We start from the raw sequence: 22,727 nt of genomic DNA on the forward strand, positions 1-22,727 counted from the left end.
TTTTCGATATTAACCCTTTGCACTCGGACAAGTGACTCTCAGTCACCATTTGGTTTGATGCGGGGAAACTATGATGTTGAATGTTTGGTATTTCGAATTAAACTTTGTACTGCTGTGTGAAGTATTTAAATAGTAGCTTTGTTGCTTAATTTATCTGTGAATCGTTAAGTTGGTTTTGGACGATGTCGTCTATGTGTCGTTGGAAAATGTTCAATATTTCCAGTGAAAAACTTTTCCACATATATTTATCTTTTAATAGACACAATAATATAGACACGTTTTAAGTAATTAAACTTTATTACAAAATAAACATCACTGAATTTCTACTGTTACGTTACGATACGAAGTTTACTCATTTCTAGACATTATGGTATGAACATTAATTTTTACAAATTTTCGCGCCACGTCTAGCAATATTCCGCGCCTCGTTACCTTTTAATAGACATAATAATATGAACACGTTTTAAGTATTAATAACTTCATTGCAAAATAAACATCAATTTACTGAACTTCTAGTTACGTTACGATATGAAGTACATTCATTTTTAGATATTATGGTATGAATACTCTGGAAATGAATGTATTTGAGTGCGAGAATAGATATATTGATGAGTGCTGAATGCAATAGATGAATGACGCGACTGTGTGTGAGTTTTGAATGAATGTTCAAAGCATTGGAATATTCTAGACTAATTTGATTTCCTCTATATTGACTTTAATGTTAATAATATTAATTTCTTATGGATCTACAATATTCCAAATATGAAGTTAAAGCATGGTATTGAAAGAATGTTCTAGAAAGTGTGCGAGATTATAGCATCTAAGCGTATAAATAGTACATACATTGTTTGATATATAGATTGTCCTATTCTGAGCTATGAAATAATTATACCATTTCAAATAAAATTCTCCTACAATATTAATTTTCAAAAATTCTGACACCTCTGGTGATTTCTCATCGAATTAGTCTCAAAGAACATCTTCTCGTAAAGAAATGTTAAATATTTCTAGTAAGAAACATCCGAGTGGTTAATATTCTATGTAACACTTTGAAAGCCACTGTACTGACCTACTATAGGTCAAAGGGTCCTCCGAACTGGATATCATTCAACGTTAGAGTTTCAAGAAGCGAATATCTGAACCTTCAAATTAATTAGCGAAATTCGAAATTTCATTGTATCCTACGAATAAGCAGTAACTAACTTACAGAAACGACTCAGAGAAAGGATTAAGTCTTCAATATTAAGGACACTAAGTACCACATTCACTTTCCTCGCGAGAAAATCGAATGCGGCACCGTTTCCACGAGAAAACAGCCGGTCTCCGCGAGAATTCGCAATTCCGGGGAACCCGAAGACGATCGCGGCGACAAAGTTAAACAGTTCCCGGATAAGATCGCACTCACCTTGGCGCGCTTCGTGTACTTCAGGTACTGGTAATGGTGATTGGCGTAGTTGAAGTCGCGCGGCGTGAGCGTGATGTCGCGGTTCCTCGACATCTTGCCCAGGGACTTCTGCCGCTGCAGCTGCATCTTCTTGTTGTGCGCGCGGAGGTCCGCCCCTGCAACATCCAGCGCGACTTTTAATTAACGGTCGCGCGGAATCAATCGGGCGCGTTCGTTCGAATGAAATTTGAATAAATATCTCGACTAGCTTCAATATCCGCACCGTACGTCATCGCCCGATGGGGAAAAATGGAATATCGAATTATGCATTTCGATTATTCACCGAAACTCTTGATAACCCTTGCCCTATGATTCCTTTCCCAATTGCGTTCAACAGAGACACTTTATTGTAATTCATTATAAAAGTGTCGACCAGTTAACTGTGGAACTTGGTTTAAAAAATGTCTCGTTTTGCGCGCGATAAATAAATAAAATGGAGCGTGTACTCGTCGAAGGACGAATGCACATAAAGTATATCTTAACCACTTGCTCTGGAAATGAATTTAGAAATTTGGCAGTCTTCTTACTGCCACTTACGCTGATATCTACACTTATTCTGTTCGTTAATCATTCCGTATAGAATGATACATTTCGAAGTAATCTAACAGCAACAGAGTAATCTAAAAGAAACAAAGAATCACATGTTTACGTGAGAAAATCAAGAATTCATCGCCGAAGGAATTAGTATCACTCCCAGCCTCACGATGACGCGTATACTCGTCAAACACAGTTAACCGGTCGAACATTTCCGAAGAATCGTTTGCGTCGCGTGACGGAATACCGCGGGTTATTCGCGTCCGTTCGTTACTCGATCGGATCGAGGCCGAAGTATAAATTCCGCGGAAAATTTCGTCCCCGGTCTCCATTACTTTTCTATTCCCGACAACGAACAGAGCGGCGGGCAACGTGACAGGACTAAAAATAAACGCGGACGTGATTCGTTCCCCGTAGAACAAGTTAAACACGAAAGCGGCGTTGATTTTTGCCGCGTGTAAAATGGAAATCCGCCGGTCCCCGTCGGTCTCGCTCAACGCCGGCCGATCGAGCGCATTAACCGGCATTATAAACATTCGAAAATCGTCGGCGCGGCCCCCGCGCGCCGGAACGTCGCCGGCCCGCCCGTGATTATCCTTTTATTATTTTTTAACGAGCGCCGGACGAACCGACGGGTTAAACGACGCGACGATTAATATAACGCGGATACGCGCCGCGTAAAATATTCACCGCGAGGCTCGTGTAAACGTCGACGATCGAGTTTTATCGTCGCCACTGAAAAATCAATCGTCGGGACGAACGTTAATTTACCGCCGCGGCTCGTTCGCTCGCGGTTAATGAGTCGCCGAGCCGTCGTTATCTTGACGGAACTTAACGCGCTGCGTAACTTGTATTGCTATGCATATGAAAACTTATATCATATTGTTGTGTAATGTATTTTAAACAGATAAGCAATTTGAAAGAAATGAAATTGACTGATTCCATCGAACAACTTCCGCTCGCTATTGTCTACCGCAACATTCTAACCAAACGCGCGTTAATAACTGTACCGACACTTTTCCTGCCTTAACCAGGCAAATGACTGAAATAAAAACAAACCAGCTAGATAATAAATATTTTGCAGTGAAAAGAAGCGAAAGGAAAAGCAACAATTGAGACACCGAGTAATCAATGTAGTAACTGATATTAAAATTATATATACGAAAAAAGACCTAGAACTTTAAATCCAGTCATTCAGTACGCTTAGTATTAATTATTCATTCGCAAAGCAATAATCAGACGAAGTTGATTGATTCCATCGAACAACTTCCGCAGTCAAATAACTGAAAAATAAACTAGCTAGATAACAAATACTTTGCAGTGAAAACAAGCGAAAGGAAAAGCAACAATTGAGACACCGAGTAATCAGACGATACAGTAACTGATATTAAAATTATATACACAACCCAATCATTTAGTACGCTTAGAGTTAATTATTCGTCATCCACAAAGTTCCAGTCAGATGAAATTGATCGATCCCATCGAACAACTTCCGCTCGCTATTGTCTACCGCAGCGTCCTAACCAAACGCGCGTTGATTCCTCGATAAATTACATCAACATCCAACGAAGCGAACGTCGAACGATAATTCGAGCACCGCGAGCAATTCTTTGCCGATCCTCCATCGAGACGTTACACGCCGTCTTCCGTGAATTCCGCGGCCGTACGTTCCCCGAGTCAGCCCGTGAAATTCATTCGTTAGTTTATTCATACGCGGGCACGTGTAGTCTGTTTAACAATGGGCCCGCGTTCGCGTCTGGCCTCGCTCCGCACCGTGGGACAAGCACACCCACCATGAATATTCATAATTGCCTGTTAGAACAATAATGCCGGTGTTCGGGAGCGCCGGGTTCCGCCGTCTCCCGGCCGCGTTCGTCCTCCATAGATAAAATCATCGAAGCTGCGCGCCGTCGTGTCGTTAAACCTCGAATCGCGCGAGCATTCGATTGTTTTCCTTTGATCTTGTGACGCGTAATGTTTCTCGTGGTCTCGTTGATTCAAGATGATTTTGTAATCTATCGGCAACTGCGACTAATTTTTATGGCATCCCCAGTGAAAACGAGAAATGCTATATTCCTTGGATATTTTGTTTTCCTTCTCAGTAAAATTCGGATGTGTGGAAAATCGAATAGTTCTAGGGTAGTTTCTTTGATTCGTTAAAATATTCGATGTTATAACCGGTGCGATATTGGAGGCTACAGAGTGCAAAGAGTTAGTATCACGGTAGGTCTAGCTACTTGTGTTACTAATTATTCTTACTTAAAATCAAGTGTTTTATTGTGATTGTTCTTCGGCAACTTCGAAGCTCCGGTGATCGGTGACCACCGTGGCAACGTGTCAAACTAACCAAGACTTAACCAAGACACTTAGCTACGCAATTTTCCTAATTACGATAGTACTTAGAAAAATACGAAATTTCATTCAAATTGCAGTTATTTGACAGGTTAAGGCAGGAAAAGTGTCGGTACAGTTAGCGTTAATGCGCCTCTGGTTAGAATGTGTGGTAGACAATAGCGAGTGGAAGTTATTCAATACAATGAATCAAGTTAATCCGACTGTTACTTTGCGAATAACGAATGATTAATGTATTCTTCGTTCAATGCTAATGAATTGAATTGATTAATGTGTTGATTAATTCAATGTACTCTGCCGCTCTGCAGCTGCCCGACTGAATATACTTCTATACTACTCGTTCAACAACTGTACGTACGCTGTGTCCGATTAAGTATATTTCTTCACCATCTACTGTTTATCTTGCGAGATAGCAGAGCTCTTCGAACTGCGAGCGAACTCTACGGAACTGTTTATTTCAAAGGAGAATCCGATACTAAGTATATCCTGTCTCCGCTGAAGCTTTAAGTAGCTGTATCTATTACGATTATCTGCTTCTGCTTATAACTGTGTTATACATAGAAAGTGAAAATACTCGTTCACGATTAATTCTCGAATACAAATTAACATCGAAATATTATTGACAGAAAAACCGAGCAGTTAAATCAACTTTCACCTTCAAAGACTTAAGAAAATCTTTTTTAAAAATTGATTTACAATTCACTTCGTATATCACTAAATCAATTTCATTAACCAGTCAACTGTGGAATTTAGTTGGAAGAACTAAATTTGCACTCTGTAGGCGCCTCGGTCGCCAATTGATCTGACACAGCAAGATTATAGAGCTTGACATTTAATATTAAATTTTGTACATCGACATGTAAAATGTTAAAATAAAACAGCCTCTTTCTTCAATTTACGTGCGATTTCTCGTTAAGTCGGTTTATCAGATTTCGTTAAAAAATGTTGAGTATCTCTAACGAGAAACTTCTGGAGTGCAAAGGGTTAATGAAAAATCAAAGCGAAACAAAGAATTACACGTTACCGGTGACCGACACGGCGCTTAACGCGTTAAATCGACCAACTATTCCAGCGATAATATTTGTAACGGTCCTCGAGCGTAGAAACCGAGGCTACCTTTCCTCGAATCCGAGCACAAAGACCAGCAGTGAATGGAACGAAGTTGGCAACACCATCGAAAGAAAGATCGATCCGCCGAAAGGACGCGAAAAACGCGCGGACCGAGGGAAACGGAATTCCAGGGGAGCCGTTTGTTTCGGCGCCGATGGTTTCACGCGAATCGGGATACGAAGGAGACTCGCAGCGAGCCATTAATTCGGGTCTCAAAAGCTGTCGGTGATAAATCAAACCGGCTTCCCCGATAATAAATCAAGTTTGCCTGGCTGGCCTATATCCATGTTCTTCGTGCCCCGAAGAAACGAATCGAACGAAAGCTTATCAATATTTCTTTCCGGTATCTTCCTCCTCCTTTTTTCTCACGGCCCCGCCGAAGCGCACCGCGGACACGGCCGCCGGTAATTTATCGAGTTTGTCGAAAACTTTCTCATTAGCGGATCCCCGATTTCACGCTTCCGCGGGGCGATTTATAGCGCGATCGAATTTTATCGCGTCGGCTTCGATCCACCGCGACGCGGGTTTTCAACGCTGGATCTGCCGAGCGTTTCATGGGAGCGGCGTGTAATCGATAGGAAATTGTGGTAATTGATTGTTCTCGGTTCCTTTGGGTTGTTATTGTAGTGTTTGAGTGAAAGTATTGATTTTTAATATTGTTTTCAATATTGAATGTTTTTAAGATACCGATAATCGTGAAACAATCGAACTGAAGATTGTAGCAATAGATTATTTTTGGTTTCTTTAGATATTCATTATAGATTTCAAGTGAAACTATTTATTTTTAACATTGTTTTCAATATTGAATGTCTTTAAGATACTAATAATCGTGAGATAAATAAACTGAAGACTGCAACAATAGATTATTTTCGGTTTTTTCAAATATTCATTATAGATTTCAAGTGAAACTAGTTATTTTCAAGATTGCTTTGAATATTCAATGCTTTCGAGATATCAATAACCGTGAAATAAACAGACTCACGATTGTAACAATAGATTATATTCGGCTTCTTTAGATATTCATTACAGTATTGACATGGAACTTTTCAATATTGTTTTAAATATATCAATAACCGTGAAACAAGAAGACCGAAACCAGTCAATTTAACTAATCCGGTGCTTCTACTGTTAAATATAATCGTCATCGGGGTTATTCGTTCCGTCCAACGACTTCCACTGATTCCCTGTAATTATATACGAACGATAATGCTACGAGTTCTTTATGTTTCATTGTTTGGAGCGTGTTTGAAACAGGACGGTTAACAAGTGAATTATTTCTTATTTGCGAACGGCGGAGATGATTACGGGCTCGCTCGTTTCCAGTTATTTCTGTTTTACTGTTTTATAGATCGGATTTACCTTTGCACGGACAGAAACCTTTACAAGCGATGCGCACCGAGGTATGATGAATGCAATTGTGATAATTCAGCCTGCACGGCGAGCTGTACGTGCGATTATCGCTGCCACAGAGGAACGTCGGCTTCACCACGGGACACTCCTCACACCTGCAACAAAAATGTCGAAAATTCGAAATTATCGACTAGGAGACATTCTAAGTTAGTGCTATAAATTAGGTGCAAGATAACTGAGTCGTTTTTATTCAATTATTGCAATGGAAGAGATGACTCAATTTGATTTAACCAGTTAACTGTGTTTGACGAGTATACTCGTCATGGAGAAGTTGCAGGATTTTAAATAAAAAGTAATTTGGCTTTTCCGACCATTGGCTTTTCACAGAAATTACAATTTAAATAGCCAATGGCCTACTTTTTACCATGACGAGTATTCTCGTCACAAAATCCTGTAACTTCTCCATGACGTCAAACACAGTTAACTGGTTAAACATTCCTACAGTTCTACAATTGTCTCAAGATATCGGTGCCATCGACTCGAAATAAAATCACTTCAAAATTGCAACATCTTTCCCAAAGAATATCATTTCATAAAAAATCGAGGGTTACCAATGCGTTGCTAAGTAGTCTGCTATACAAAACGACGTTCATTCAAAAATAACAATTTTCTGCAGATAAATTCAAGCTGGAAACGCAAAGTATCCATTGTCATCGAAAAACTTCATATCCCCGTGACGTGAATAAAATACAACCATACGTTTGGCTCTATACTTTACAATTTCTGTTTAAAGCATTCATTTTGCATCACTCGTACTTTCGAGTTTCATTCAGAAAACGGCCGTTTGGCCGTCCGGTTTCTAAATATTCAGCGCGGCTCGCCGGTGAAAAATTTCGGAATCTCCGAAATTTTATGCCGCTTCATAACCGTTAAAACGACGTAACGCGGCAATTGCCGACGAGCCGGCGAGCCGGCGAGCGCAACAACGGTGCAACGGTGAACGTGTCCCGCGAACTTAAACACTATTATAACGCGGCCCGCGCTGCCTTGTTAATTATAATTTTATAACATTATACCGCAGCCGCGCACAAGTTAAATTCTCGCGTTAAGGATCCGCTAACGAGGGCGCTCACGCCCGTGTCCTTGGCGCGGGGGTGCACGGTGATTACGTCGCGACGGGGAGAATGATAATGGCCGAAGGGGCAACGGAGTAACGAGAATCGATTTTCATGGAAAAACGACGGGGCTCGTTTCTGTCGCGTGCCGAATGCGAAATTGTCAGGGTATCTGAGCGTACAGTGTGAAATTGGGGGATATTTGAGTGCGGGATGAGAAGCTGTGGGAATATCTATGTGCAGAATGTGAAATTATGAGGATATTTGAGTGTAAAGTATGAAATTGTGGGAATATGTGAGTGCAGAATGCGAAATTGGGAGGATATTTGAGTGCAGAATGTGAAATTGTGGGAATATCTGAGTGCAGAATGTGAAATTGTGAGGATATCTGAGTGCTGAGTATGAAACTGTGAGGATATCTGATTACAGAATGTGAAATTGTGAGGATATCTGAGTGTACAGTGTGAAATTGTGAAAATATCTGAGTGTAGAGTGTGAAATTATGAGGATATCTGAGTACAGAATGTGAAATTGTGAGAATATTTGAGTGTAGAGTGTGAAATTATGAGGATATCTGAGTGTAGAGCGTGGAATTATGCGAAAGTTTAAGTGCAGAATGTGAAATTGTGAAAATATCTGAGTGCAGAGTGTGAAATTGTGAAAATATCTGAGTGCAGAGTATGAAATTGTGAAAATATTTGAGTGCAGAGCACGAAATTATGAGGATATGCGAATGAATAAGAACTTCACTGTACACTGAAATAACCAAAGCTAATCTCAAACGACTGTCGCTCCTAATAAATCACCCGTTCCTTCCAATTGCGCCGGTCATCCGTCACAACGGAGCCTCGAAAAATGATTTTTTTCCCTTCGCAGGCGAGAAGGATCGATGCATGGACATCCCTCTTTTTCCCGAGGCCGCGATTGATGGGTTCATTCGTAATTTCACGGGAGCCCCGTAACATCCGGCCGAAACGAACCGACCCGCTCGAATTATTAACTATCAATTAATCGGTTGGCAGTGTCGATACCATCGGAGTCGATTGGCTACGTAATCTCGGCGCCCGGAAGTGAATTAATTCGCGCTCCGATTCGATTATTCTGTCGAGCAATTTCGACGGCTGATAAAACGCGCCGCTGTGTCCGCCGTCCCTCCACCGACCGACGTATCCGCGTACGTACGCGCTGCGAAACCAACTACGCGTCGCGCCCGCCGCGTGCGGAACAAACTGTAACGCAACGATCAACCGGTCGATCGATTCCTTCCCCTCGAATTCATAAATTTCACGAGCAAACCTGAAACACTTGACCTTTCGCACTCGAGAGGCGACTGTTGGTCACCATTTGATTTGATACAGTAAAATTATAAGGTCATAAATAATATTATAATGCATCGATATGTGAAATATTGGAATAAAATGGCTTTGTTTCTTGATTTATGTATGTTTTCTCATCGGTTGATTTCAAACGTCGTCTATATCTTACCGGGAAACGTTGAATATTTCTAGTGGAAAGTTCTCGAGTGCAAAGGTTAACCTTTTATCCTACGATTCTTACAAGTTTGCTCGATGTAGGTAACATCGTTAATAATTCATTAGAACACAATAGAATTATTATTATTATTATTATTATTATTATTATTATTATTATTATTCATATCTACTTCTTCGAAGGTTAACGATTGACAAGACTAACATTTCCTATTCAAGAGAAGCAAGTAACATTAAGATGAACTTCTTCACTTTAAAACTACCAGGTGTCAAACGACCCATGCCTGATGTTTTGCAATTAGAAAGGTAATAATATATAGCTATGCAAATTGAATTGCCAATCAATTAAAGTCTGAACAGACGCACTTGGAGTTTCTACAGCGAAATTTTAAAAGGTCAATAGAAAACTTTATCAATCAAAACTTCCATCGTCTATCGCATAGAACAAGAGGTGAGAATCGGGAATAAAATCAGGATGAAAAATTCGAATGGAACCACTGGATCATCTACCGTCGAATACTCTTACGAGGAAAATATGAAAAACCGCAGCAGCGGCGCAATCAAAGGCCAGATACTTTGGAGCTCTCCGGCGCGCAGCTCGTTAGCAACGGCGCGCTGTTCATCGGCCGGTCCATCCATCCTCGAAGGCAGTCGGCCGCGGAATCAACAGTCGCGGCACGGAGCAGCGGCGTAAACGGTTTCGCGGAATTCTGAACGGTTACAGAGGAGCACCGACAGCGCTCGTGATAAAGAAGCGCGCCCGCCCTCCGCTCCGGATTCGTCCGCAACGGCCGCCCGCCGACCGGTTACCTGGCGCTTCGGGAATCTGCGGTCGCGCGGCGAACGTGTAATTAGTTGAAACCGGAGTAACGCGGTAATTAAGCCGGTTTAACTCCTTTATCAAGACGAAGCCAGCCGAGCCCGGCGCGACCGGCTCGGCCTTTCGAAGCTTGCGGCTTTCCATGATTCCCGACGATGAATCGCGACCCCCGGCCGCCCGTTGTCGACTGCCCTCTCCGTCAATGCCGTTTCATTTTGTTTCGTGCCGGAACTCCGGGGATTTCGTGGATTTTATGGCGGGATTAGCCTTGTTGCATTTGCGATAGGTTGAATCGAGGGTTACGCGAGTCACTTGAGTGACTCGGTCGTTGCTTGATTTGCTAAAGATAATTGTAAAGTCTTGTCATATGAAGTGTTTGTGCAAGGCACTGATAGGTGGAATATTGGGAAATAACTTCTCTTGATGTTTGTGTGTTTTCTTGTTAACCCTTTGCACTCGGTGTTTCTTACTAGAAATATTTAGCATTTCTTTACGAGGCGAAGATGATGTTCTTTGAGACTAATTCGAATATATTATACAAAGTTTAACATTAAATATCACATTCTATAGTTTTACTGTCTCAAATCACGTGGTGACTGAGAGTCACCTTTCGAGTGCAAAGGGTTAACACTAGAACTACCGCAACAGTCAAAATGGCTGGTTTCGATCTTCTCGTTTCGCAATTGATATCTTAAAAGCATTGAATGTTGGAAATGAGCTTGAAAACAAATAGTTTCATTGATTATCTGTAATCTATTGATTATATATTAATCGTATTAAACGCTCGGTAGTTTTAGTGTTGATTAGAAAGTGGGAGAAGTTAGGAAGTAATTTCGATCTATCTGTTAGTTGTAGATCGATGTATGTTAACGACTCTGAATCGCGTGGCGTGAGAGTTGACGCTGCACGAAGTGAAGAATTGGACTGAAGGGTGAAATAGCGCAATAATAATATATCAAAGAAATTCATGGTATCCTCGTTTGCCCACTTTCTCCCCTGAGAGCCGAACGAACGGCCGGGAACCGAGCAATTCCTGCGAAATCCTCTGCCAAACATCGGCCAACCCTCGATAACAACGCCACGGATAGGCGAAGCTTCATCTAAACATCACGTTCGACCGTGACGTATTTATATATCATTAGGAAAATAATGAGTCGCTAATTGGCCCCGGGAACGCGAGCAAACACTCCCTCTCGCCGGATCTTTTAATTGATCGCTCGCTCGCGCCCCGTCCCCGCTGTTTCCCCTCTTGTCAAACAAGAATAACTGTCCTCGCGGAACGTGACACACCCACGCAGGACAAACACGCGCGGAACAGCCGCGCGAAACTTGCGCGCAGCTGATGCCATCGTATTTCTCCGCGAGCGGAGACACGCGTGTGTCGTTTGCCGGCGTGGCTCGATTGAAGGTCGGAGCTTCTGTGAGTCCATGGAAATACGGACGCGGATAGGTTACAGGGAGAGGAAGGAAGAAACACAGAGAGAGAGAGAGAGAGAGTTTTGGGGAGGAAGGGAGGAGTGAAGCAGGAAAATAGTGGGGCAGAAAGTGAGAATGTGAGAGAGGAAGGAAAACAGTCGGATAGAGGAGAGAGAAAGAATGAGAGAGAGAAACAGAAAAACAGTGAGACAGAGAAAGTGAGAATGAGAGAGAGAGGCAGAAAAACAGTGAGACAGAGAAAGTGAGAATGAAAGAGAGGAAGGAGGACAGTCACACAGAGAAGAAAGTAAAAATGAGAGAAAGGAAAACAGTCACACAGAAAAGAAAGTGACAACGACAGAGAGAAACAGAAAAACATCGAGACAGAGAGAAGAGAGAGAGCGAGGCAGAGGGAGGCAAAGTGGCAGGGCGCCGAGGATTGCATTTCGCATTCATGGATTTCCATCGAGCCGCGCCCCCCGTAAATCAAAAGTTCCCCGGCGAGCCTTCGAATTCGCGAACAAAAAAAAAAGAAAAAAAAAGAGAACAGGAGAGAGAACAAAAATACACTGGTCGGCAAAACGTGCCCGTGTTCCACCGCGTTTCCGCGTATCGCGGGTCACTGTCGATCGGCGCCGTTGCTCGATTAAGGGAGCAGCGGGGAAAAAACTAAATGAACGAAACCGGCAGCGGGTGGGGGGAGGATCAAGATAAGAATTCAATGTTCCGCTGACCGGGAGCGGCGTGTTTTTATTCGGAAATCGAAGTGTCTTGTTGGAAGAAGGATGGTTTGTTTGGGCGAGACGAAATTCGCGCGGGAGTCGAATACAATGAACGGAAATGAAATAGAATATTCGGAAGGCAACGGGGGGAGGTTGTCGATGTGGACGTTGAAAAAATTGCCCTCGAGAGTAATTAACCCTTAGCACTAAGGGTTGCTTTGTAATCGGCAACTGCGACTAGTTTTTATAGTATTCCTAGCGAAAATGAGAAATGCAACATTTCTTCCTTTATTTTCCTTCTGAATGCAAAATTCGGATATGTGGAGAATCAAATAATTTTAGGGTAGTTTCTTTGAGATTCATTGAAATATTTAATATTAGAACTGAGTTCAAAGGGTTAAAACCAAGCGATGCCTGCGCATATCTCGTGACGCATCGACAGGCGAAAAATCGTCTCCGCAAGTACAACTGGTTTCCGTCCATTCCATGAACAATCAACCAATTAAAAGGGAAGTCTATTAAAAATTTCGATGAATCGCGAGCAGTAGAATGGAGAGTCTTCTTTTATCGAGGATAACAACGAAGATAGAGCTGGAAACCATCGAGCAACGAGCAGTCGAAACGAATGCGAGGTCGTTTTAAGTAAAAGATAAAAGGGCGGCCAATAAACGCGGTGGAATTGATAGGGGTTGCCGGGGGGAGGTTCCGCGAGGGTCTAAAACTTGCTTTCCTCCGTCTCCTTTTTTCCCGGCGTTCGTCTCTCGCCGAGCGAGCGGACGATAGCACCTGGCCAAAGTTTGAAGCTTCTCACGGGCCACGGGCAGATGGGGCCGATATAAAGAGAGCGAGATTAAAGGCGGATTGGCACGTACATTATCAACCACGCCCTCCCGTTCCTCGCGTTACACCCTCTGTCGCTCCCAAACAGGAATGAAACTCGATTCCCCGTACGAAAATCCGTGCGTGAACTTCGCGAATTCCGTTCCGACGTGCTCAACCTTTCCGCCGCCTTCCGGCGAGTTCGATTTCATTGGAAAATTCGTCTATGCGCGCAAGGGAATCTTCAATTTTGTGTATACGTAATGTTTGGATATCTCGGTGGCTGGTTATTTGGATATTTTTGTGTTTGGATGTTTAGGTGCTTGGATATTTTGATCTTTGCGTGCTTAGATGATGGGGTATTTTGGTTCTTGGGCGCTTAGATCGTTGGGTACTTGGAGCTTTGGATATTTTGATATTTACATGTTAAATGTCGGTTGGATATTTCGGTCTTTGGATGCTTAGATTGCTGGGTACTTGGAGCTTTGGATATTTCAATATTAGATATTTCGATCTTTGGATGTTTAGATCGCTGGGTACTTAGAGCTTTGGATATTTCAATCTTTGGATATTTAGATCGCTGGATACTTAGAGCTTTGGATATTTCAATATTTAGATATTTCATTCTTTGGATATTTAGATCTTTGGATACTTAGAACTTTGAATATTTCAATGTTTAGATATTTCGATCTTTGGATGTATAGATCGTTGGATACTTAGAACTTTGGATATTTCGATATTTAGATATTTCGATCTTTGGATGCTTAGATCGCTGGATACTTAGAGCTTTGGATGTTTAGATCACTGGATACTTAGAGCTTTTGATATTTCGGTCTTTGGATGTTTAGATCGCTGGGTACTTAGAGCTTCGGATATTTCAATATTTAGATATTTCATTCTTTGGATGCTTAGAACTTTGGATATTCCAATATTTAGATATTTCATTCTTTGGATGTTTAGATCGCTGGATACTTAGAGTTTCAAATATTTCGATATCTAGATATTAAATACCATTTTGACACTTCGATCCTCGAATATTTAAATCGTTCGCTACCCAGAGCTTTCAATATTCAGACACGAAACGTCACTTTCCCATTTCTCTCAACGACCTCAGAAATCGAAATTTCTTTTCCCGGCGAGAGACCGGAAAAGAATATTCCCGGCTATTTCTATGAACAGAGGAGTACGCGCGAAACGCCCCGTTATTAAGTAACAACCGGCCGCGATAAACAATGCCCGAATCGAACGGGCGGGGACTTTTAAAGCCGTCGCGTACGAAATAAATTTTTACGATCGACCGGCAACGCGGGACGGGCCCCGATAAAGTATAAAACGTAAACGGGACACAAAGGGGGCCATTTTGCGGGCGAACGAACTCCGCGGAGTGGTATTTCCGGTGCGTTTCGCGTCTACCGAGCGGAATACAAATGCAAGTAGAATGGCCGGCGTACTCGCTATTATTGCGCCCCACCGTCGCCAACCCCTCCGCCTTCGCCCCCCCTCATCGCCGCTGCCATCCCATGTGCCATTGGAATTTTATAACTAGACGGTGAATTTTTCAGTGTTCCTGGGATTAAAGAGATTCGCGAAAGAGAATGGAATAGACACTCTCATGGAATATCATTCCTTTGTCAATGGCTACTAAGGAGATTAACGTCCGGACTTCGTGCAATTGAAATCATTAACATTATTTTTGACTTTGCTTTGTCATTAAAAAAGCGCGTGTACATTCTAACAAGTCGAATGCCGCACGATTTCGAATACTTGAAATGGAAAAAATATATTAAATCATTTGATCGAGTTGCATTGCTATTCTTGCAGGTTCATCTAGCTGAATGTCACCGCATTAGTTAGCATTATTTATAACAGAAATGTTTTCAAACAATCATGGTTTAACTGAGTGAACTATAGTAATTCGATTTGCTTGGGTGTCACCGGTGACCCCCATGGCATTCAACGTGTCAAAGTTATGTTCGACTAGAAACAAAGTTGTAAACTTATCTTGCAACGTCGTCATTACAAAGATTTGCAAAGGGTTAATCTTTATATTGTCCGAATCACAAAACAAGAGAACGAGTCACGTTAATTCCATTCGATTCTATCATGTTGCATTAATTCCATCCAATTGTATTACGTTAATATTCCATGTAATTATAGTTTACGCACCGCGGAACGATTTACTGGGCGCAAAAGATAGCGAAACGATAACAGCCGGTCGTTGCATTCGACGCGTTCCGCGGCGCGAAATGAGAATTAATGCGATCCAACGTTCGGAGTTACATTCCTCGATCGCCGGACACCGAGAGCAGCAGCAGCGGGCTCGCTGTTTTATTTCACGCGGCCCCGTGCATTGTGTTCCGGATGCACGGTTCAAATGTAATTTCGAAGCGGCGGTCGAGCGCGCCGCGGGGGAACGGACGGACGGACGAGAAGACGGGAAATTGGAAGCTGAAGGGCCGGGCTCCGATGACAAGGCAGCCACCAGCGTTCCCCGATTTTCCGTCGGAACTTTATTGGCTCGCGGACAATATTGGATAATTTTTCTGCGCCGACCGATATTTTTTCGTCCGCGGCTCGCGAACAACCGTTCGATGATCATGCGACGCGAATGTACCGTGAAACGCGATAACGCGTCGCGGGATTCTCGATTTTGCTTCTCCATGGCGTTTCGATTCTCTGGATGCGGTTAAATATGAAACTAGTATTAACCCTTGAGGAACTAATGTCGCGTATATGGGAAATATCATTTGATATTTGAAAAATGACAATTAACACGTCGAATGCCATGGGAGACACAGGTGACCAAGATCGAATTATAGATCATTCAGTTGTACTATGGTTATTTGAAAATATTTCTATATTATAAATAATGCTTCCTAATGCGGTGATACTCTGCTAGATGAAGTGCAATAATAATGCAATTCAATCAGATGATGTAATTTATTTTCAACGTGCTAATGCGTCGAGTGCTATGTCGCTTCTGTGGATTTCTTTCTATGTATTTATACGGTACTTGAAAATAAACTTGAAATGCTCTCGTTAAGGATTAACCCTTTGAACTCTGTAGGCTCTAATATTGCACCAATTATAATATTAAATATTTTAATGTATCTTAAAGAAACTATCCTAAAATTATTAGATTTTCCACACGTCCAAATTCTACACTGAGAAGGAAAATAGATCGAAGAAATGATACAGCATTTTTCATTTTCACTAGAGATACCATAACATTAGTTGCAGTTGCTGATAGATTACAAAAGAACCTGGAGTGCCAAGGGTTAATACTGATACATCTTATCAAAGTCGCAGTATTCAAATTATCAGTACACATAGAAATTCGTGAACAAAACCACAATCACGTGTAACCTAGTAACAGAGTACAACAGCTAAGTTAGCCTAATTCCCATGAAAAATACACCATCGACTACCACAGAATCCATTCGCTCAACGAACGAAACATCCGCGCGGAAGACAAACACGAGGAAACAGAAACGCCGCGTAGAATTCCGCCCGCGCGTCGTCGGGGAATTCCCGGACGCGAGCGCACGCTCGGATCGCCGGCCGGCAAACGAGTAAAGAGCCGCGAACGACACCGCAGTCCTCCTAATTACTCGCGTTGTCTCGTCGCAAGCGCGCGGAACGGAGCGCAGGCACGCGAGCGAGCGAGCGAGCGAGCGAGCAAGGGCGTTCCGCTGTCAAGGAGCTGAAAAGTAATTTCATTTCTCCGCCGGAAGCGAAATCACGGGAAAGCGCGACGTTTTATTTACTATGGCGCAGCGGGGAGACGCGCGGAATGACAATGAGCGATGAAAACGCGTCGGCTCGAAACCGTCCCAACCCGTCGTCCCCCCGCGAGTAATTAAATTCTTTTCGCGGCACTTGATTTTCATCGTTTATTCTTGCCCCGTGTTTCGCGCGATTTCGTTAGAATCATAATTACACCCTCGTTCCGTGCCTCCCGCCTCCTCCCCCTCCTCTCCGCGAGGTTCGTAGCTTTTTTCATGCAATATCCAGGCACGTGATGAATATGGAGTGGATTGAACTCGACTTTTAATTTTCCGCCGAAGTAATAACTTCCCTTTCCACCCGCTGTGTTTCGTCGCCTTCGATTTTCCAAAAAAAAAGAAAAAAGAGAAGCAGAGACAGAGAGGGCGGAGAGGAGGGAAGAAAAAATTGGAAATTCCCGGCGCACGAGCTTCCGAACGGAGAACGCAACCGGAAACGCCCGATAATCGGGAATCCTTGTTTTCCAGGAATTTCTAATACTCCGCTCGGACAGTCGGAGAAGAAATTCCGAGATCCGCGGGAAAACCCGAGTCGCGTTGCGCGATACAAGAATGTTTATCGTAGATTCTCGTTGCGTTGGTTCGTTGCGTGTTTGTCTCTCTCTGTGTGTGTGTAGTGGAATGCGCAATTTGTAGAATATTCCCTGGACGGGCCGCGCAATCAGTAGAACGGGCAGACGCCGGCCGAGCGCGATCCGTTTCCCCTTTGTAATTGAGTATTAAAATTTAATTGAATGTTTCGGATCGCTCCCGGTGTTTCTGGCTTCCGAAAAACGGAAGGGCGGGACGCCGAGGAAGCTTCATTTGGCCGGTTTAATGAGCGAGGTCATTTGGAAATGGAGGAATTGCGGATTCTAGTGTCGTTTGCACGCTTGCGTTTTGTGTGTTACTGTTGTCAGGCTGCTTTCAACTAAGGATGATGATTCTTGAACCGGGAACGTTTGATAGATGGAACGTAAAGTATCTCGGGAGATTCTAATGAGGTTCCTGTTTGACAGTAATTCTATCGGAAATGTCAAAGGACGCCTTTCGAAATTTTAACTTAAAATTCTTTCCTCGGTTGAAGCTTCTCAGGAATATTTCACATTTTTTCATAAGACGATATTCTTTGGAACTTTTTATTCTAATTTATTCTGAAATTTCACGTGTCGAGGCATTGTACGAAGTTGAATATTAACTCTTTGCGGACGAATGTCGTTTCGGCAAGATGGAATGTTCAGGTTTCGAAGGCTGAGTCGCAAACAAATGATTTAATTACTCGGACACCGAGAAATCAGCACATTCAACACTTTTTGACGAGATATAGGTGGATATTGTTTGAAACTAATTTAACGATAATTCATAGATGAATTAAGCAACAGAGGTGTTTTATTTCAATATTTCACGTAACGATGCGAAGTTTAATTTGAGATATTAAATATTCAACTTTATAGTTTCGTTGACTGAGGGTCACCTCTCGAGTGCAAAGGGTTAAGTAACAGATAAATAATTTAGCTTCATCTGCCGAAGATTTCGTGTATTTCAAAGAACCTTCGTTAAACATCAGATTTTATAGTTTTACTGCGTCGGATCAAGCGATGACTATCTCTCGAGTGTAAAGGGTTAACAGGTCAGCCGACATTGGGAATAATTTCTTACGAGACACGGTTCTCAATCGAAAGCCACTTTTGATTAGAGAACAGAAAAGACTAAGATCTCCGACGAGCAATTCATTTTGCGAGACCGATCGACAAATAACCCGTGCATCAAGCTCCGACGGTGCATTAACTCGCGTAACCATGGGTCGACTGCATACGCAGCCGCAAAATACATCCGAGACCGCAGTCTATTGCACCCGGAATTGCATGTGCAGGCGTTCATTCCGGTGTCCGGCCGGCGGACGCCCGGCGAAAGACAGAGACACAGGGAGCGCCGCGAAACAAAGGCGAAAGACAAAGATAAAGGGAAACGGTCAAAGGAAAGTTAAAGACAAAGGGGAACGGCGAGGGACAAAGACAGGAACAGGGCTCGAATCACGGCGAAGTAAATGCAACGCAAACGGCGATCGTCAAGGAGCCAGGATCGCAATCGAGTGTACAACGTGTTCCAAAAATATGTCCCACGATACTGTCACGTGTCTCCACACCCTTCGAGGCGAGAATGTACTAGGTTGTAATAGGAGGGATTACCTCCGAACGAACGCAAGTTCTAGTAATCGATATTATTCATCGAAATAATCACTGGATTTTGCAGATTCTTTTCAAGTTTCTAGCTTTTTTATTTTATTTTCACAAAAACTCGATGTTCTAGTATTAATTTCTTAATGGTGTGTTCAACGGTTGATTCCTGAAAAAGTTGATTCCTTTCTGCTTTGAGAAAGTTGCCTAAACGTCTGACGAAGTGAAAATTCAACTCTTCGATTGAACAAAGCAACGTCTGCCTCAAAGTGAAACATAAAATACATCCAAAGATACTCACGTTTTTCATTCAAACAGTACTTAAAGTACTTACGACATAATATTTACCTCTCCAATAAATAGAACACGACGCAGTGATATGAAATTTTAACCTCTTTTTCAAGCGGAACATGAATTTTGCGAGCACCTTTTAACCCTTTCCACTCGAGAGGTGACTCTCAGTCACCACTTGATTTGATGCAGGGAAACTTTGGAGTTGAATATTTAGTACTTTAAATTAAACTTTGTACTGCCACGTGAAATATTTAAATAAAATAGCTTCGTTGCTTAATTCATCTCTGAACTGCCGTTAGATTAGTTTCGGACAATGTCGTTTGTATCTCGTCGGAAAATGTTGAATATTTCCAATTAGACGTGGACAAGATTCCTTAAAACGAATTTATCAAGAAATCACATATAAATTAGGGATCTTCCTTCCAGTATTTCACGCATTGTTGCAGCATACAAAGTTAAACGGCAACCATAAAAATCTATAATTTCACCGTACCGAACCGTCTCGCGCCCGAGAGTCGCCTCCCGAGTGCAAAGGGTCAAAATTCTGCACGACGGTGTGGCAGTGACATATTTTTGAGACATCCTGTACGTCGATTACGCGGCCACGTCGCGCGAACACATAGGACGCGGGGAAATGAGCTGGACGTTAATCCTGTCCCCTGGCCGATAGCGCGTCGCTGGCCGAGCGATTCGTATTTCCATGGAAATTGCCGTGGCGTCAAGTGGACGGACCTCTTCCCCGTTGCCCTCGTTCCACGGTTCACGGAAGCGATATCGATTCCCGCGCGGTGGACGGGATCAAGATTCCAGTGATCCATGGGTAGACGCGGCATTTCGGATTAATCTTCTTAGGGATGGGGAAGAAGGTGAGGCTGTTGTTTAGCGATTCTTTTCGCTCGACCGAGAGATTTATTGGCGACGGAGAGCTTATGGCGTGGGGGAGAGGCTCGTGTTTGGTCAGCGAGCTTGTTCGGGGAAGACGGGATTGGGAGATTGAGCCAGTTGCGTGTGAATTATGTGTGAATGGACGTTTTTTCGGCGGAAAGGTATGGTGATTGATGTGGAGCAGCGGGAAGTGGTCTTGTCTGGCCAGTGGCAAGTTGATGTCAATGTTACGTAGCGGAGATGGATACTCTCTTGGATAAATAAATAAATAGGGTTAATGGTAAGGTTAATGGGACAATAGTGTAGTGTCCAGAATTTTTAGCGTAGGTTAAGGTATTTTTCTATCTTTTATTAAATACGTATATTTACTCCTAGCTCTCGATTACTCGAGATCTACTTTTCATTATCTATACTATAGTGTTACTATAGTGTTACTATACATATATTTATTCCTAGCTCTCAATTACTCAAGATCCACCTTTCATTATCTATACTATAGTGTTATTATAGTGTTACTATAAATATATTTATTCCTAGCTCTCGATCACTCGAGATTCACCTTTCATTATCTATACTATAGTGTTACTATACGTATATATCTGCCTAGCTCTCGATTGCTCAAGATTCACCTTTTCATTACCTGTACTACAGTAACACTATAGTAGTGAATATCAATGTTTAATCGGACACATAAGGAAGCAGTGAATATCAATGTTTGATGAGGCGTAGCAAGTAGCGAAGGATATATGACCAGACACCAAAATTGATTCAACGAAGAACACGCGAAGTTCCAGAATTACGCGACAACTATCGTATATTCTTGCAGTAGAATGGGAGCACACATGGCCAGACAAGTCAAATTCTGTCGAAGGTATATTACGCCAACTGTTTCAAGTAGAATCCAGTACACATGATAAAATACAGGAGCAACTAGAATATATCTTCCCTTGGCTGACTTTACTTTCAGTAGAACAAGTCCGTACATACACAGCCGCGCAAGCCTCGGGTACTTTACAGCGGAGACCGCTCGTACAAGGCCAGATACAGCACATAGTAGAATGTTTTCGACAGGGCACGAGGAAAGTCAGTAAAAAATTCCCGTGCACAGTCGGCCAACAACAGCGTCGATGCAGTCACAACAAAATAAAAATAGTGCAATTCTTTTCACCTCGCGCAGCTCCAACCGCGATGTATTTTTCACTCTAAAATCCCCATCGAACTTCAACGAGACATTAATTGCTACTTTATTCTATTACTACTTTATTTTTTATTCTATATTATATAAAACATCAAAAGTTATTAACAAAATGACTGGTTCCGATTTTTTTGTTTAGCAATTACTGATATTTTCGAAACATTGAATATTCGAAATGACTTTGAAAATAAATAGCTTCATTTGAGTACTATAATGAATGTCTCAAGAAACTGAAAATAATCTATTGTTACAAGTTTTATAGGAATCGCATATTAATCGTATTAAGTGCTCGGTAGTTCTAGTGTTAATTGCTACTTTATTACTTTATTCTATTACTACTCTATTTCTTACTATATATTACATAAAACATCACCAACTATTAACACTAGGATTACGCATGTCCATTGTACGGTTTTCAGTTCCTAAAAATTGCTATTCGTCAGTCGAGTATCGGAAATTCAAGATTTAAGAATAACTGCAGTCAAAACCAATACGTTTCCCAATTAACGTTTATAAAATTCAACACGCGTCAAATCGACGCATTCCGCAAACCCAGCGTGCAAGCACAACTAACAGAACGCACACAATGCATACTCCCCGACAAAGGCTCGCGAAGAATAAACCGAAACTCGAGCCATAAAAAGCCCGCGTTCCCCATCATCGCCGCATTCCGGTTTCCTCGCGGCGGCCACCTCCGAGGTTGCCCGAAGTGTCCGCAGCGCATTATTCTTTAAACAAATTCCTGTTTAAAAGCGTCGTCGTCGCGACCTAAATTTCCCCGCGGTCGAGCTTGGAACAGCGGGAAATTAATTTCCGCGCGGCCCGCGAGATTTACGGCGGCTCGCGCGCGCCGCAATTTTTCACCGCGGAGCCGCGCCTCGAGGAGCGGACCGGGGAAAAGACAGCGTATCGAAAGGCGGCCGCGCTTCCTTCAGCGAAATCCGGGCGCGCCTCTTTGAAATGATTACCAGTTTCTCTATTTTTCTTAACCCGCCGCCGTCGCTCCCTCTCGCCGTTTCCGCTCGGTCCTCTTTGCCCGGCTTCAAAGGCTACCTACCGTCGTCTCTCTCCCCGAGCGATACCGGCGGACCGAAGTTAAACAGAAATTTATTTAATATTTCCGGGATTCCGCGGCAATAAGAGCACGGCGAAAATATCGTTCGAGTTAACTGCGTTTCGCGTGTTTGCCAGCTACGCCGGTCGACGGGACACGTCCGGCTTTGAAATACGCGATTTTTCC

The 22,727-nt window shown here is 42.6% G+C and overlaps 1 protein-coding gene across 3 annotated transcripts in view; it reads right to left on the reverse strand.

Moving 5' to 3' along the window:
• Window positions 1-22,727, reverse strand: part of Cow (Proteoglycan Cow) — a 177,781-nt gene that overhangs the window by 27,986 nt on the left and 127,068 nt on the right. For all 3 annotated transcript variants that reach the window (XM_031989244.2, XM_031989242.2, XM_031989243.2), the window contains exons 5-6: window positions 6,800-6,945; window positions 1,406-1,560 (exon numbers count right to left, since the gene is read on the reverse strand). In XM_031989244.2, coding sequence (XP_031845104.1) covers window positions 1,406-1,560; window positions 6,800-6,945 — 301 coding nt within the window. The remainder of the gene's footprint in view (window positions 1-1,405; window positions 1,561-6,799; window positions 6,946-22,727) is intronic.

Source organism: Nomia melanderi, chromosome 9 (assembly GCF_051020985.1).
Source record: "Nomia melanderi isolate GNS246 chromosome 9, iyNomMela1, whole genome shotgun sequence".
NCBI classification, from domain to species: Eukaryota; Metazoa; Arthropoda; class Insecta; order Hymenoptera; family Halictidae; genus Nomia; species Nomia melanderi.